Here is a 15,434-nt window from a genome sequence, read left to right on the forward strand (position 1 = left end):
GTGGGTTACTGTAATGCAAGTGTTACAAGCAGCGTTATGTTAGGTAAAAAAATTTTGTACTATTGTAACACAACTCAATTAGTGTTACAAAAGCTATAAAACTAGTGTTACATGAAAATGGCGGTGTTGCACAACATATAACACCAGCACCTGGTGTTACATTATTTATTTTCTGATTTTTTTAAATGTTAGAAAGTTTGTTATCATTAAATTATAATAAAAATTATAATTTGAGTTATTCATACCTCTAAAATATAGCATATAATATAATATAAAATTTATTGTATAAAATTGCAGAAGACATTTTTTAATTTTCTATTTAATAAATATTAATTTAATATCTAATAATTTATATATTAATCTGAAAAACTAAAATTAAAAAAATTAAAAAATATACACACTTTCCTAGGTGAAATATTGGGCGGGATTATTTCCCCCAGTAAAAATGTTTGCCCCTTTACAAATTTTTTACGCCCAGTATTTGCCCCATTTTTCTTCAAGTCTCCCTGACCCATCCCTCGATACTGATTTCTTTCAAAATAAAATCAAAAAAACGTAGAACCCTAGTATTTCAATATCGAGACCCTAGATCAATCAGATTCAATTACTCATAACCCTCAGTTTTATTTGTCTAGGAATTGGTCAAATTATATTAATTAGACAAATTCAAAGCTTAAATCCTGTTATTCTCTCAGTGTTGTCTTCTTGCGATTGGTTAGTGGTTCCTGAATTTCTCTTCAAATTAGTATGTTTCTTCATTCCCATTATTAGAGGTCTGTTTCTAACTTTTCAGAAAAGCCTTAGCATGGTAACTAGTATGGATATTGAAGGTGAGTTATTTGATCAATTGCTTGTATGAGTTTTACTTCAAATTTGTTTCTAATTTTCTGGTTTTGTTACAAGCAGTTAAGGTGTGTCTATATACTTGCTAATACGGTTTGACTGGAATTTGATTATAATCTAGTGAAGTTCATCCTATAATTTTTGATAACTTTTAAGAACAGGCCTACCCCGAAACAAGGAGAATGCAACTGCCATTCTACTTTCTTTGTGCAAGAGAGATAACGAAAATCATGCATCACTAAGTAGGCTTGGCGTGATTATACCACGGACAGAGCTTGTCAAGAATGGCAACGAGAGGGCCAAGCGAAAGGCTACTTAATTGTTGGGGCATCTTCGAAAATCAAAATAGCTTTGAGAGGTCAAGTACACAAGAATGTTAATTAATTAATAAATATTTTAATTTTTTTTATTCTATCTGATAATGAATCACATGTTTTCTTACATATATTTTGGTGTCATCGTGGGTTGAAGTATCTAATGCTTAAAGCATGAGAAATAAGAACAATGTCATGCTTACTAATGTACATATCATTTATTTTATATACAAGTGCATAAATTCTCTTGACAGAGTTTATAATTTACAACCAGTTTATAATTTACAACCAACTTCTTAGATAATTTTCGTATACCGGGAGTTCGGGACAATCTTAGTGATTTAACACCAGGCACTGCATATTTTTGTGTACTGTGTATCTTTAAAGATGACCAAAATGCAATTAGTTTGTATCATTACTCTCATATCCTTCTCTGCAATCTTTGCTTTTGAAGATGAAGTTGAAGAGGTTGCTTCAGCTGGTCCAGGACTTGTCATGAACTTTTACAAAGATTCATGCCCACAGGCTGAAGATATCATCAAAGAACAAGTCCAGCTTCTTTACAAGCGCCACAAGAACACTGCTTTCTCTTGGCTCAGAAACATCTTCCATGACTGTGCGGTTCAGGTATATTCGATGTTCAGAAACATCGATATGTATATTTTTATTGTGCAATAGTAGGTTTTGCACTTACTATTACTAATATCCTGAGGCTATATACTCCTCTTCAAGCCCTGGATAAAACATGTGAAAGTGAGAGATCTGTGTTTGAGATGCCTTTACTACTGTTTGTAGTGCTTTTTGGAGCCACTGTTGGAGGTAAGGTACCACTAATTTATGCTGTTTTTTTCCTGTAGAGTTTGTTGCTTGTTGACTAAAGACATTGCACCTGAATGTAGAATATAAATTCCGTAGCAATGTGACAGGTGGAGTGTCCTTCTGTACTAAACCATTACAGCAATGTGACAGGTGGAGCGTCCTTTATACTTTAGGGTTCATGAATGTTTGATAGAAAATTATAGAAGTGAATATGGTGATACACAGTGAGATTTGCAACTCTGTAATTTGTACACTACAGTGTTAATTTTAAGTAATTTAGTAATAATATACTTTGTTTTATGTATATGCAGTAATGATCTTACGTGGACATCCATAATACATATATTAACAAAGCTGTAAAATGAGAAATATCATTTCTCTATCAGAAACTAATCTACATTATACTAACTTGTTGAAGTGTGTAAAAGTACAGCTGATATATTTCCATCATAGTTGTTGCAGGTTATTTCCATCATGTTTGGTTATCGGGTTACTGTAGTTATTCAAATGACACAATAAAGTTTCATTGTGATTACCGGAAGCATGTCAGAGCTCATCCATCCAAGTCTTGATGATGCCTATCAAGTATGAATCTGCTACTTATTTTTACTAATATTTTACAGGGGGGGTACGTTCTAATTACAGGTTCTATACTCATTTCTATAAACCGTATAGGTTATACTGCTGTTCATATTCGATTGAAAGTGTGCTATGAACTTCAGTTCACAGGGATCAATTTGATATTACATATTTATGAATGCAAAGTAATAGTACATTATATTTGATTATAACTGTATAAATCACAGATCTCCTGCGAACAGTTAAAGTTTGCATGCTTAGTATATTGCAGAAACAGATATATACCAAGCTAGAAATGTTTATATTTTACTGAAAATTATCAAAGATCTATGCTCAAAGTATAATATACTAATGATAGTAGATGAGATAGAAAGTGGTATAGCACGGTCAGGAATAGTAGTATCTAGTATCAAGGTCATGTATCTTGCTACACGAACTACACGTTGCTAAAAGTGTATGCCTTTAGCAAATGTTGTGTTATTTGCATTAATTCTCTTTGCTAATTTTAAGTAGTTTTACACAGGGATAAATAATCACATAGATTTACCCAGAGGATGATATTGCTTTAATACTGAAAAATTGATATTTTTTCCAAATAAAGGATTGGTACGGTCAAAATGATAGTGACATTATTATTTCAGTACTATGCGAATTTGGAACTGTGCTTTTAGGTGTTGCAGATTTGCACAATACCAGAGAGCCACCCTCATCTCCTTCAGGTTCTTGATACTACCAAGTATGCGCAAATAGTCTGATTACTCCCTAACCTACTAAGTATGTGCAATTAGTCTGATTACTCCCTAACCTACTTTGATTTGTTTTTGCTATGAATCAAATTTCTCCCGATGATAGATATTTATAAGAAAAGGTGGTGAAACGGAGAAAAATGATTATTGGGAAAAGCAAAAGCCAAGAATTTGTTACGGGAAAAAGGGGATCAACATAGCTGCAAAGTATTAATAACCTTCGTCGTAGTTTGATATGCTTGGAGTATGGTTAATTGATCGATCGTATTGTTGTAATTTTATGTGGTGTTTGTAATATTTTGGATACGTATTGTAGATTTTAAACAGAACATGTATTTCAAATTTTAAAATTAAATGTTATATATGCATATTATAGTGTAATGTATGTTTTAATTTAGTTTTAGATTACAAATGTAACTATTACTTAATTAAAAAGATTGGTGTTACAATTGATTAAACAAACTGTTACAATAAGTAATATGGGACCCACAAGTGGTCCCACTTATGCAATCTTGATCAAGCTATTGTATCACAAAATTTGTGTTACATTTGGGCCTATTAGTGTTACAGTAGGTGCCTATTGTAACGTTTTCCTCTCTGTTACAATAGATCAGTGAAGTGTTACATTAGGGTGTCTATTGTAATGCTCGTATACGTAACACCCCCAGGTGTTACAATAGACCTATTGTAACGCTTTTAGGGCCTATTGTAACACCATTTAGGCATTACAATAGCCCCTTATGGCGTAGGAGCAGCTATAACAATAGCTGTATCTAACTCCAGAATTCCTGCTACCTTGCCCTGTGGTATTCATTAGCAGCCATCAGTTCAATCAATTCATAAGCTTCATCATAGCTTTTAGCCCACAATGCTCCTCCTGATGCTGCATCAAACATGGGTCTAGAAGTAGCACCCAAACCATTATAGAAGCAGTTAATGATCATCCAGTCAGGCATCCCATGGTGAGGACACTTTCTAAGCAACTCTTTGTAGCGATTCCAAGCCTCACATAAAGATTCTCCAGATTGTTGAGCAAATTGAATAAGTGTGTTTCTGATTGCAGCAGTCTTCGCCGTAGGAAAGAATTTAGTTAAGAACTTTTGACCAAGATCCTCTCATTTGTTAATAGACCATGGTGGTAGAGAATGTAACCAGCACTTCGTTTTATCCCGTAGGGAGAATGGGAAAAACCTCAACTTAATAGCATCTTCACAAACTTCATTGAACTTGAAAGTGTCGCAGATCTTGATGAAATCTCTGATGTGCATGTTGGGGTCTTCTGTCGGAGAACCCCCAAACTGAACTGAGTTCTGTATCATCTGAATCTTGCTCGACTTGATCTCAAAGGTGTTAGCCGAGATGGCTAGTCGGACAATGCTAGACTGAATATCATTAATCTTTGGTTGAGAGTAAACCATCAAAGCCTTTGGATTCGCTTCTGGTTCTCCCATTGCAATAAGTGCTTCTTCTTCAACTTTCTCCTCGACAAGAACTTCCTCGAAAACTTCCTTAGCTATTACAACTTTTTCCTCAGCTTGATCCAGTGTTCTCTTACGAGACCGAGAACGCGTATGCATACACGCTCGCTAGAGTACCTGAAACACGAGAAGGAAATTAGTAAGTAACAATGTCCGAGTCACTGAACTTTAACGACCAATGATGACAAACACATAAACTAAAAATTAACACCGAAGTCCCCGACAGCGGCGCAAAAAACTTGTTAGGGCTAGAACACGCACTAATATTCATGCAAGTATACGTAATCGCAAGTAATATAGAATTAATTCTAGTTCGTTCCCACATGGACTGGTTTAAGTTAATTTTAATCAATTTACTTATGCAACATTAGTATGGTTATTATCCAATACTAAGACGAGTAACAAATTGAGATTGTTTTAACTACGCTTAACTAAGAGATTATACTAAACAACATTAACTAAGAGAATAAAGAGAGTTGAATACTATATAACATAAACATGGGATTCTAACTTTATTAAATACTTCATTCAATAGCCTTTTCATTCTTAAGCTTAGCATGAAATGGTGATGACACTAATCAGATAACACGAAACTGATAAACGCCAACTTTCGTTGTACGAATACCATACTACCAAACATCTATAAAAGAGATAGAAGCTAAAGAGACGCCAATTATATTGAGACCCTATATGTCTATAGAATTTGACAACATAGCAGTTTAATGCACAAGTTATCTATCTTGATTACATAGGGCCAGTAAGATGGTTAAAATTACCTACGAATCATGCATATCAAATACGTGAACCTATGCTAGCATGGCAAGTTCTAAACCCCTAAATTCACTTTCGCATCATTAGAGATTAACACGCTATCTTATAATTTTGCGATGCCCATAAGACGAAGAAGCACAACCAACACTAGGATATCATACAATCACCACACACTAAGTCATCGAAATGAATTAACTAAAGGAATCCATAATTAAATCCGCTAGAACCCCACGATAACGATTAGCTCATAATCCGACTAATCATCAATGTGGGTTCCGATGAAAGCATGGTATAATAAACGTAGTCTTTATACTGAATAAATAATAAATCAAGTACGAAACAAGAGTATAGGTTCACGAATAAGAAAACTAGCATCCAAAGTTACAACTTAAAACAAAGAATCACAAGAATAAACTAGATCCTCTTTGCCTTGGTTGAATTGTGCTTTACGGTCTTCTTATGCCTTCTCATTAAGCTCTGGTACGTCTTGTTATAAAAACGAACCTAAGTTATGTTTATATAGCAGCCCATGCAGATTAGAAGTCTTTCGGATCAAAATCAGAGTAGAAACAGGATTCCTGGAATTCGACCTGGCGCGGCCGCACGCTTCACCAGCGTGGGCACGCTCTTCACCAGCGCGGGCGCGCTGCACTTCTGAACTCCTGGCACGGCCGCGCACTACTACAGCGCGGGCGCGCTGACTCTTGGGAAAAAAATTGCTTTTTATTTTCTTGCTGGTTTGGGTTGGTCTTTTCATGAGATTTTATTCTAGACACCATCCTTACACCAATTTAGCATCAAAATAATGCCAGATCACCTGAATTCCTGTTAAATGCCTGAAAAGCAAAATACTACAAAAACTCGTTAAAAACACCAACAACTTGAGTACAAAACACCAATTCAAAGCTTTACGGAGCGTTATAAGATGACATAAATGCCAATCAATAGCTGCCACATTCCTTTTGTATACAATCAACCCATGTGATTGTCAAGTCACTATCAACTCCTATTTGAATTAATTATCCGTCGAGACTCTGTTGATTATCCGTTGATACTCTTTTGGATCCTCCGTTGATTGGTACTTAGGTCATCCATCAAAGCCTTGTAGAAACATTCGTTGAAAGTATTTCCATAGTAGTTGACTCAATTTCATTTATGTAAAATTACAAGGCATCTAATATTTACAATTAGCCAACCTATTTTGCATATCATTCTAGTAGCCAATATGACTTAAAATATCCTACAACTTCTAATCCTCTAAGATATTACAGTATACAGGAATGTACATAAGCTACTCTTTCAATGGATGACAGAGTAAGATTATCCGTTGAAAGCTACAATTATACTAAATTAAATTTACTAATGTGTTTTGGTAAAATATCATCAAGCCTATAACATATTCCTAACAATCTCCCCCAATTTATGTCTACTAGAATTGTAGGTATAAATTTAGGAGGACTTGATGATAACAAAACACCTTATACAAAAGAATTATTCAATAGCAGGTAAAATTATCAGTGCTGCAAATTGTTTTGAAAGATGATAGAAGAAATTTCAAAAGTCTCACAAGATTTGTTCAAGGTGCTCTTCTAGTCTGAGAAAATTAATCTTTTCTCCTTGAGTGTCTAGTTTTCTTTCCCAACTTTTCATTGTTCTCTTCTATTTGGTGTTGAAGTTGTCTGTAGAACTCAGATTCATCTTCATTAGATAGATCCAGCATCTCCTGCATTTTCTTGAGAATTTCATTGCTTGATATCTTTAGATGGTCTTCTAATCTGAAAAATCTTATGGTATTCTTTTTATCCTTGAACTCCATCAACCAATATAGCCTCAAGTGCACTCTACTTCCAGTGTAATAAATAGTAAAGATTCTTGGTAGTGCACTTGAGTCTCTCCAGCTTTGTCTTATTTGTTCATTTTTGTTGAGTATCTCCTTTTTTGCCACCATGGTGAATCCAAAATTTTTCTTGATTGCAGAGAATACCTTCACTAAGATAGAGTAGCCTTCATTGAGAATCCTATGAAGAGGCCAAGTGAATTATTTTCCACCCTTGTACCTGAACACTAGTCTTTCTAGGAGTCTGTTGTGGGCATCAATTGCTCTCACTTCATCTAGCTCATTCAAGTAAAGACTAATGTCTAAAAACTCCTTTATGTCATAAATAAATAATTGATCTCCTTTGTTAACTGTTGGCTTGGGTTTAGATAAGATTTTGGATTGAAATGGGATAGACTTGACTGGCTTCCTTGGTATGTTCTTTCTTCTTTTAGAAGTGGTTGGTATTGGAATGTTCAGCTCTGGAATAGGTAGGCATTTCCAGTCTATTGGTTCATCATTGGGAATGATTGGCTCACCATGAAAATTTACCCCAGGATGGACCTTGATTTCAACTTGCTCTATTATGGGCATAGTTGGTTGATTTATAGTAGTAGACTGAGTTGGCTTTGGTTTTTCCTCTTCTTCTTCAAATACCAGCTTCCTTTTGGCTCTTTCCTTCATATACCCCTTTCCTGATTTCTGCTTTGTTTCCTCAAGCTTCTCAGTTTCAGTTAAGGTGGTAGGCTTCTCACTTTTTGACTTGGTGGAAGGCTTCTCGGCTTGTTTGTTAGCTTCTAAGGTAGCCTACCTTTTCTGAGACTTGAGCCTTAATTTTTCTTCTCTCTTGGCTTCTCCGAATTGAGGATGTCCAGCCATCACACAAATCAATTTGTCATGTCTGTAGATTTTTCTATTCTTTTCTACAAGACCGAGTCTCTTGGATCTTTGTGATTTGCAATGGAATGACCAAGCAGCTTCTTTTCATCAGGTTAGGAGTTGCATAGACTAGGTCCAATAGATTCTTGCTTGAATATTTTGATGAGTGATTCTCGGGCTTCAAAATCACAGTTGCCTTTTGATGTCTTCTAGATGAGGTTTGACCCCTATCCATATTCCCCAACCTTATTTCACTTATTGGAATTTATCTCAATTGAGTGAAGTGCTTCACAGATTTATCTTATTTTGCAATTGGGCCAAACACTTTTTCAATTTTCTCATCAATTTTCTGCATTTGTTCTTTCAACTTGAGTTTAACTGCTGCTATGTTGATCAAGTCAATGATGTCCATTATTGGTGGCTTAGAGAAGGTAATGGTTGGAGCTATTACCTTGCTAACTTGGATATTCACATTTTACTCCCCTTACTGAGTTGGGCAGTTCCATCCTTCCCCCCTTTTATCATCAAGTAATGCAGGGGTTGGAGTTTGAGCAGCCGCCAATTTTTGAAGAAGGAGTCTCTGATGTACTTGGTTGACAAGCACCTTAGTAAGAGAATTATCCACTGTTATCAGCCTTGAATCCAAAGTATCAATTTTGCTACCCAAGTCATAGTCTTTCCTGATTTTCTAGTGAATGTCTTTCATTGTTGATTCAGGAAGCTTATACTCCATTCTGTCACTAATATCCTTCTTGACTTGCCCAATGTTAGTCTTGATGTCATCCACATCTTGACTCTGTTTGAGAGATTAAATCTTGTGCAGTTGTAGAGATTCAAGATGGGCTTGGACAAGACATTTGGTCTTGGCATCTGTGGTGGCTTGAAGAGTTGATTGAGTTTGATGTATAAGTTTGAATAGAGTATATTTAAAATGATGATCAGTGCAGTCCTTGGTAAACATCCAGACTGGAGTGCTTGTGGTCGAGCTAGATCCTGCATCTCCCCTTATGTTAATGCCAGCATCTTCCTCATTGGAGGCATCCTCAAAAGAGCCACTAGAATCTAACTTAAGATCATCACTAGCTATAGGTGGAAGAGAGTTAATTGCATCCTTTTCCCTTTGCATGAAGTCTGTTGTGTGCACCAAATTAAGAGTCTTCTCAGCATCCTCATTGCCATATCCAGCTAGAATTTGATATGCTGGTATAGGATGAGTAAATGCCTCAACATCAAAAGAGATAGACTCTAAAACAGCTTGATATTCTTGCTGAAATAGTTGCTCTTTTTCTGCATCATTGACATCCCTTAACTCACTAACAATGAGATCTTACCATTCTACTGTACCTGCTTTTATCTCATTATCTCTCTTTTCTTGCATCAAGGGCTCCCCTTGGCTTCCCACCCTCACACCCTCACCTTCACCATCTAAGGTGAGACTCCCCTCACTCACTTTTGTCATGATGGAAGAAATAACATGAATTTGATCACTCTTTTCCTCTCCTTTTGCCTGAGAGTAACTCAGCCTCTCATTCAAGTCACTCCATTCTATCAATCCTAAAAGTGACTGAACAACCACTAAGTCATCTACACTAGTAACATGTTTAGAAATTTTAAGCTGTGTAGAGACTTTCAACGGATGAGAGATATCCGTCGATATTGAAATAGCAGTTATGAATGTCGACGGATAATCACTGTGAAGCTTATCCGTCGAGAAAAAATCACTTATCGACGGATGGGTAATATCTGTCAAGAGAGTAGAAGTGATAGAATAAGGAGTTGAAACTACTGTAGAATCTATGGTGATATATTTGAGATTATGTGTGACGGCCTCAACCCCGGGGTTAGGAGTTGACATCACTAAACATAACAAATAGAATAGAAAATACAATATGATTATTATTATTAAATTATCACGCCCCTAACCGAAGATCCGATCCAGGTTTAAGTATGATTCAAGCCACACATTATTGCAAACCATTTATTCAAAAGTCTGATACACTAAACTTATTCAGCAACTCATCAGACCGCACATGGTCTGCTACTAACTACCTCTGAGGAGCCGGGTCCGGAAGGGTCTGAGACATGGTTCTACCAAGGTCTGACTCGTCTTCCAGGCATCTGTGATATATATATATATAACGGGTTGCAAGGGTGAGCATAATCGCTCAGCAGTACGAACATATGAATATCAAGATAAAAACAGTAATGTAAACAGTTATAGGAATAGAACTATAGATTAACATGAAATCCATAATCTTTAAATCATCTCGAGCATCAGTAAATTAAAGAAACTAGATATCACTGACTATAATGCTCTTAATAAAACACACGTTGTTTTTTGTTGTGTAAGTACCAGAGTCCAATTTTAGCATGTTATTCACATTTATTATTCAACTGTATCAATCACTTATTCTCTTACAGGAATCACAAAGCCAAATCAGATACGTAATGGATATGTGAAGACAGCTGATCAGGCTATCATCACTAGACGACTCCAACTGCCATCCCATAAACCTGTTCCGGAACTCAGAGACTAGCTAGGTCTCTCACCTGATGGACTAATCGGTTATATAATGCGCGCAACGGAGTTAGCCTCTTACACCACCTCAATAGGCCTACTATGGCCCCTATGTATCCCATATATGATCATTTTATCCAGTTTTCAAAACACTTGTACCTATGTCATTTTAAAACCATTCATTTTAACAGCACACGTAAAACTGGTTCACAAATCATTTTCATCGAGATAGGTACCTTTCGAAGTTATTTTTCCCCAAAACAAGTTTAAAACAGTGATTTACAACTACAGGGGATACGTAACTTAAAACGTTTTTGTTCCTTTACGAGAATAAAACAACAATCTATTCATACGTACGAAACTACAAAAGAATGGTCAAGGTACTTGCCTTGCAATTCTTTACAAAACCCTAGGTAGCTTTCACACTGATTTATTACTTGCGAGACTCGACCAGTATCTACAGTAACAGAATACCCTAATTAGTTATACCGACATGCTTGATATCTTCGAATCCTAATAACCCAATTCGATAACCCGACTCGTATAATAATTATACACATAATCACGTAATCCGTATTCAAATAGGGGTGAAGCATTTTGTATTATATAGTACATTTCTCGTATTTTAAAATAAATTTTAGAAAAATTTTAACAACAACTTTTTAGTTTATAAGCCTACCTGTCGATCATAATCGACGTCAATATTCACAACAATCCACAAGTCTCGTCACAATACAAATTCCACAATCACACAATAATTTACGTACAAAACCAATTATACGATTCATTTTATTTATTTTATAGAATTAGGACTCAAATAACGATCATCACGGTCCACTGTCCGCTCGTAAAAATTTATCGCGGACGGTGGCAAAATTTTCGGGGCACCCGCTTATTCAGGTTCAAACACGAAAATTCTACCGATTATTTTATAAATCGTTTCCCGAACAAAATTTTTATATCACAAATATTCTTCAAAATAATTTCCAGCAGAAATTAATTTTGAACAAAAAATTTCCATTAAATCAAATCAAACAGGAACAATCAAACGCAACAGCAGCCAACACACGCACCAAAAACCACACGCGCCACCGCCTCCTTGCCGGAAAAGCAATGAGGGTGGCACCATAACCCTCACCCTGACCACATGCATACACGCACACACAAAAACATATGCAGACATATATATACACGCAGCACAAGCAAGAGCAGAATTAGAGAATCACCGGAAAACAAGCCGGAAGAAACTGAAGCGCGGCGACCAGAACCACCGGGAACCGGAAGAGAACAGAAACAGGGAGAGAAAGAGATGAGATTTGAGAGAGAAAAGAGATACAGGAGTAGAGAACAAGAAAGAGATCGAAGAGAGACTAAGGGGCTGATGTTTATCAAGAAAAAGGGGAAAGGCAGCACACAGTTAACCACACGGCACGTGTCCTCTAATAGGACGCGTGTCGTTTTTATTTTTCATTCCGAGCGACTGCAAGCTGATTTGTATCACTTTAATCTATTTTGATAATACAATATACGAATAAATACTACTCCAAACCTTACCAAAAATAATCTTAAAATGTTATAAATATCCTGAAGTTAATTAAAATGTAAATTTCATAATTTTTAAATCATTTTTGAAACACAACTTATACCCGCTTTTAACGATTAAACGAAACACTGCGTGGGTAAAATAATCCCAAAAATTTCAGAAAGAATTTTAAAATTTCTTAATTTTTGAAGAATATGGAATTAAATACTGATTTTACAAATAAATACAGTCAGAAAATCATTTAAAGATAAATAATTAATGAAATATTGATTTCTCAATTTTATAAAATCCTAAAAATAATTATTGAAATTTTAAAATCATAAAAACAATTTTAGAGACAATCTAAATATATCTGAAAATAAAAATGTAATAAAATCACTTTTAAAAGCGAAAAAAAACAATATAACTCCATAATTAATTACACGATTCCATCATATTCACCAATAAATCACATATAATCAATAAAAACCAATACACGACTGTCAAAACTAAAACACATATTTTATTTAATTAATTATTCAATAAATCACATATAATCAATAAAAACCAATACATGACTATCAAAACCAAAACACATAGCTTTTAAATAATACGAAAATATACGAGTCGTTATATCCTTCCCCCCTTAAAAAAGATTATGTCCCTAGAATCTGACTTAACTAAATAAATGAGGATATTTATCAAGCATGTCTGACTCTAATTTCCAAGTAGACTCTTCTACTCGAGGATTTCTATAAAGGACTTTCACTATGGGAATTGACTTAAATCTAAGGACTCGCTCTTTACGATCTAAGATTTGGATTGGTTGTTTCATATAGGACAAATCTGGCTGAAGCTCAATTGGTCCGTACTCTATAACTTGAATCGAATCAGGAAAATAGGGCTTCAACATGGATACGTGGAATACATTATGGATATGCTGCATCTGCGGCGGCAACGCTATCTCGTAAGCAACTTTCCCTATTTTCTTCAAAACCTTAAATGGTCCTATAAATCTGGGGTTAAGCTTACCTTTCTAACCACACTAATCCTTTCCAGGGAAAGACTTTCAACAATACCAGTGACCCTAATTTGAAGTTCATGTCTTTTCGATGCAAGTTCGCATTCTTTCTCTGTCTATCCTGGGCCGCTTCTAACCTTTTCTGAATCAACGCCACTGTATCTTTAGTCTGCTGAACCAGTTCAGGACCTAACACTTTCTTCTCTCCTACTTCATCCCAATACAATGGTGATCTACACTTCCATCCATACAAAGCTTCGTAGGGCGACATTTCAATGCTGGCATGATAGTTGTTGTTGTACGAGAACTCAATCAAAGGTAAATATTCATCCCAATTTCCTTTGAAATCCAAAGCACAAATTCTTAACATATCCTCGATGGTCTGAATTGTTCTCTCACTTTGACCATCCGTCTGAGGATGATTAGCAGTACTCATTCATCCAAATACAATTTAACTAGCTTTTACAAGGAATACCTTTCGTTGATCGGGAGGAAATGTGCTGGCTTTGTCAATCTATCAATGATTACCCAAATAGCGTAGTGATTAGCTCTCGTCTTTGGCAATCCCACTACAAAATCCATTGCAATCTCTTCCCACTTCCACTGGGGAATCTCCAAAGGTTGTAGCAATCTTATTGGCCGTTGATGTTCCGCTTTTACCGTCTGGCACACGTGATATTTATTAACCCAATCTACAACATCCTTCTTCATTCCTGGCCACCATAAGTTTTTCTTCAGATCTTAGTACATCTTAGTGCTACCAGGGTGGATGGAAAATCGAGAGTTGTGCGCTTTGTGTAACACTTCATTCTTCAGTTCCGTCACATTGGGAATCCAAATTCTGGAAGAGAATCTAAATATACCTTGGTGATCCTTTTGGGTACACAATTCTTCACCTGTGAGGGTGTCCAATTCTTGTTCCATAACTCCCTCTTGACATCTTCTGATCTTTTCCATCAATGTTGGCTGGAAGATAATCTTGTACAGTTGCTCCTTACTTTCTCTTGGTACCCGAACTTCAATTTCCATCTTTTCCAAGTCTCGTGCTAGCTCTTCTACAATTTGAATCATATTTAATTTATTTTTTCTACTCAAGGCATCAGCCACCATATTGGCTTTACCTGGGTGATAGTTAATGGAATAGTCGTAATCCTTGATCAACTCCAACCACCTTCTCTGTCTCATGTTCAGGTCCTTCTGAGTGAATATATACTTTAAGCTCTTGTGATCCATGTAAATATCGCACTTTTCTCCATACAGGTCATGTCTCCAAAATTTTAAAGCAAAAACTATAGCTGCAAGCCTGCAACTCAAGATCATGGACTGGATACTCTGCTTGTGAGGCGTTAGTTGTCTGGAGGCATAAGCGATGACTTTGTCGTTTTGCATTAGTACACAACCTAAACCTTTCAAAGAGGCGTCGCTATAAATCACAAAGTTTCCCGTGTCATCTAGCAATGCTAGTACCGGAGCTGACAGGAGTCTCCTCTTCAATTCCTAAAAGCTTTCATCACACTTCTCTGTCCAAATGAATTTCTCGTTCTTCCTAGTTAGCTTGGTTAATGGAGATGCGATCTTAGAGAAATCCTTTACAAATCTTCGGTAATATCCTGCTAGTCCAAGAAAACTTCTTATTTCTGTTAGAGTCTTCAGTTGTTCCCACTTGGATACCTTCCTTGCTTACCACATGTCTAAAAACTGTACCTCTTTTAACCAAAAATCACACTTGGAAAACTTCGCATACAGTTGCTTTTCTCTTAACCTTTGAAGGCAATCCTTAAGTGCGTTGTGTGATCTTCTTGAGTCTTTGAATAGATAAGGATGTCATCAATAAATACAATAACAAACTTATCCAAGTACTCCTTATACACCCGGTTCATTAGATCCATAAAAGCCTCTGGTGCATTGGTCAATCTAAATGACATCACTAAGAACTTATAATGGTCATACCTTGTTCTGAATGTAGTCTTGGGGATATCTTCGGGCTTTATTTTTCAGTTGATGGTAGCCAGATCTTAAATCAATCTTTGAAAAATAGCATGCTCCGTTAAGCTGATCAAACACATCGTCAATTCTCGGCAAAGGATACTTGTTCTTTATCGTCAACTTGTTCAGCTTCCTATAGTCA

General features: G+C 36.0%; 1 protein-coding gene and 1 non-coding gene across 23 annotated transcripts; both read left to right on the forward strand.

Annotated features, from left to right (window-relative positions):
• The first annotated feature begins 465 nt into the window (after window positions 1–465).
• On the forward strand, window positions 466–3,682 carry LOC141697170 (peroxidase 42-like). Of its 22 annotated transcripts, none has more exons than XM_074501433.1 (6): window positions 466–714; window positions 794–830; window positions 1,612–1,784; window positions 2,430–2,561; window positions 3,197–3,291; window positions 3,408–3,682. In XM_074501433.1, the coding sequence occupies exons 2-4, from the start codon at window positions 806–808 to the stop codon at window positions 2,493–2,495; spliced, it is 264 nt and encodes an 87-aa protein (XP_074357534.1). In that variant the 5' UTR covers window positions 466–714; window positions 794–805; the 3' UTR covers window positions 2,496–2,561; window positions 3,197–3,291; window positions 3,408–3,682. The 22 variants fall into 22 exon arrangements, 2 of the variants coding, with proteins under 2 accessions (XP_074357534.1, XP_074357533.1); XR_012564620.1 differs by adding an exon at window positions 1,890–1,976 and having other exon boundaries at window positions 469–830; window positions 1,005–1,784; window positions 2,057–2,561; XR_012564622.1 differs by adding an exon at window positions 2,057–2,126 and having other exon boundaries at window positions 470–830; window positions 1,005–1,976.
• A 573-nt stretch (window positions 3,683–4,255) lies between these two features.
• Window positions 4,256–4,362, forward strand: LOC141698774 (small nucleolar RNA R71). The gene has a single exon (XR_012565277.1). It is a non-coding gene; the product is annotated as a small nucleolar RNA R71 (small nucleolar RNA).
• Window positions 4,363–15,434: the final 11,072 nt, after the last annotated feature.

The sequence above is a fragment of the Apium graveolens genome, chromosome 11 (genome assembly GCF_009905375.1).
Source record: "Apium graveolens cultivar Ventura chromosome 11, ASM990537v1, whole genome shotgun sequence".
Taxonomy (NCBI): Eukaryota; Viridiplantae; Streptophyta; class Magnoliopsida; order Apiales; family Apiaceae; genus Apium; species Apium graveolens.

What these genes read in the sequence shown, in the direction of transcription:
- LOC141697170 (XM_074501433.1), top strand. Translation starts at nt 806, where the DNA reads ATGGTAACTAGTATGGATATTGAAG. An exon ending in AACTAGTATGGATATTGAAG is followed by an intron (nt 831 to 1,611) that starts GTGAGTTATTTG and finishes TTGCTTTTGAAG; the next exon opens with ATGAAGTTGAAGAGGTTGCT. An exon ending in TCCATGACTGTGCGGTTCAG is followed by an intron (nt 1,785 to 2,429) that starts GTATATTCGATG and finishes TTTCCATCATAG; the next exon opens with TTGTTGCAGGTTATTTCCAT.